General features: G+C 44.3%; 1 protein-coding gene across 1 annotated transcript; it reads left to right on the plus strand.

The window, feature by feature from the left end:
• The first annotated feature begins 806 nt into the window (after positions 1–806).
• LOC106002104 (39S ribosomal protein L45, mitochondrial-like) lies at positions 807–1,677 on the plus strand. The gene is made up of 2 exons (XM_013037028.1): positions 807–1,034; positions 1,234–1,677. Exons 1-2 carry the CDS (start codon positions 894–896, stop codon positions 1,318–1,320), a joined length of 228 nt encoding a protein of 75 aa, XP_012892482.1. The 5' UTR covers positions 807–893; the 3' UTR covers positions 1,321–1,677.
• The last annotated feature ends 443 nt before the right edge of the window (positions 1,678–2,120 follow it).

Below are 2,120 nucleotides of genomic sequence, written 5' to 3' on the forward strand. Positions count from 1 at the left end.
GTGGTGCTGTGGCTCAAGTGGTAGAGCGCTAGCCTTGAGCTGAAGAGCTGAGGGACAGCGCCCAGGCCCAGAGTTCAGGCCCCACGACTGGACCAAAAAAAAATAAAAATAAAAATAAAATAAAGTTAGCTCCACTAAGACATGATAGATATAAGGATAGTCTCTTCCAACTCCTAGTGTTGACTCTCTGCTGTTGAGTCCCACCAAAGACCCTCTTAATAAAGTGTTAAGCCAAGTGCCAGTGGGGTAGTACACACCTGTAATGCCAGCTACTCAGATTGAGACCTGGAGACTCTGGATTTGAAGGCAGCCTAGGCAGAGAAGTCCCCTAAACTCCATCTCTAATTAACCAGCAAAATGTCAGATTGGAGGTGTGGCTCAAGTGGTAGGATATCAGCTGTGAGCAAGAAAGCCAAACAAAAAACCCGAGGCACTGAATTCAAGCCCTAATACCAGCATAAAAGAATATCAATAGGGCTGGGAATGTGGCTTAGTGGTAGAGTGCTTGCCTAACATGCATGTAGCCCTGGGTTCAATTCCTCAGTACCACATAAACAGAAAAGGCCAGATGTGGCACTGTGGTTCAAGTGGTAGAGTGCTAGCCTTGAGCAAAAGAAGCTCAGGGGCAGTGCCCAGGCCCTGAATTCAAGCCCCAGGACTGGCAAAAGAAAAGAAAAAGAAGGAAGAATAGCAATAAAAAAGAATTAAGTGTCACAGTTGATTAGTTAAGTCCTAGGTTTAGAAATCAGAGGTAATTAAAACCGTTAAAATTTTGGTTTTGTTAAGATTATTTTAAAAATCATGTATTTAAAAAAAAATCCAGAAAACTGATTATACCAGATTTGTTTTCACTCTCGCAGACTCTAGCCATCTATGATCGGTTTGGCAGGTTAATGTATGGACAGGAAGATGTGCCCAAGGATGTCTTGGAGTATGTGGTGTTTGAAAAACACCTGACGAACCCGTACGGAAGCTGGAGAGTACATGGCAAGATTGTGCCCTCATGGGCACCCCCTAAGCAGCCTATCCTCAAGGTAAGGTAGTTTGCACTGTGTATGAGCCCTCAGGCAATGCTTGTGGCATCCTTAGCCACCCTCCTGGGCTCCACCTAGTGGAGGTGCATGTTGATGCCATGCTTTGGAAGGGGGTTGTGGCAGGGGGTAGGTAGACATGGGGATGAAGCTTCTGAGTGAGCCATGGATTTGGTGGGTAACTCAGCCTTTCCTCTTTCAGACGGTGATGATTCCTGGTCCCAAGCTGAATCCAGGGGAAGACTATGAAGAAGCACAAGGAGAGGCCCACAAGCCTCAGCTAGCCTAATAGCAGAAGGATTTCTAAGGGGGAAGCTTGGGTGATGCAGCTGCTGCAAGCTGCGAGTCACCCGCCATCATCAAGCTTCAATTGTTGCCTCTTGTTCTGCTTGAGTCTCTTCATCAGACTGGTCCTCACAACTGTAGCTAATGACTAGGCCCAGGTGGATGGCTGGTATGCACAGCACAGCTCTTCTTCTTTCTAAAAGAACTGAATCACATGAAGGCAATATGTTTCAGAGAATGAGCATCAGATACCAGCTTGTTCACAGCAGGGACTGTGGAAACAAATTGGCAGCATTCTTTTCCTCATCACAGGGCAGGGATCACAGTTTAAAATAAAACATTTTCAGCATGTTGGACAAATTTTGGTGGGTTCGGTGTGCTTTTCCTGGTTCAAACTGAGAGTGGAACAGTCTTCTAAAGGCAGAAATGAAGACAAGCCTAATTATGAATGATGTTAACTCTAGGAAATCTAGGCTTGGAAAGAAGAGTGTTTATTAGGGTATCACCTAAGAAAGTCTTAATGAATCAACATTTGTGTATAAATCCAAAGACCAGTTGATATATATCCAAAGAAATAATTAATCCCTTAGCCTTTGGATTGTATTATTAGCTTTTTACCCTTTGTGGCACTAGAGATTGAATCCAGAGCCTTACATGGAACTCCTAGGTAACTGGTAGTAACTCTACCACTGAACTACATCCCAAGTCTTGTATTCTTTTTGTGGGTCATAGGGCTTAAACTCAGGACCTGGGCACTTCCTTGAGCTTTTTTATTCAAGGCTAGTGCTCTACTTCATTGAACCA

This window comes from Dipodomys ordii, unplaced genomic scaffold, assembly GCF_000151885.1.
Source record: "Dipodomys ordii isolate 6190 unplaced genomic scaffold, Dord_2.0 Scaffold3258, whole genome shotgun sequence".
NCBI classification, from domain to species: domain Eukaryota; kingdom Metazoa; phylum Chordata; class Mammalia; order Rodentia; family Heteromyidae; genus Dipodomys; species Dipodomys ordii.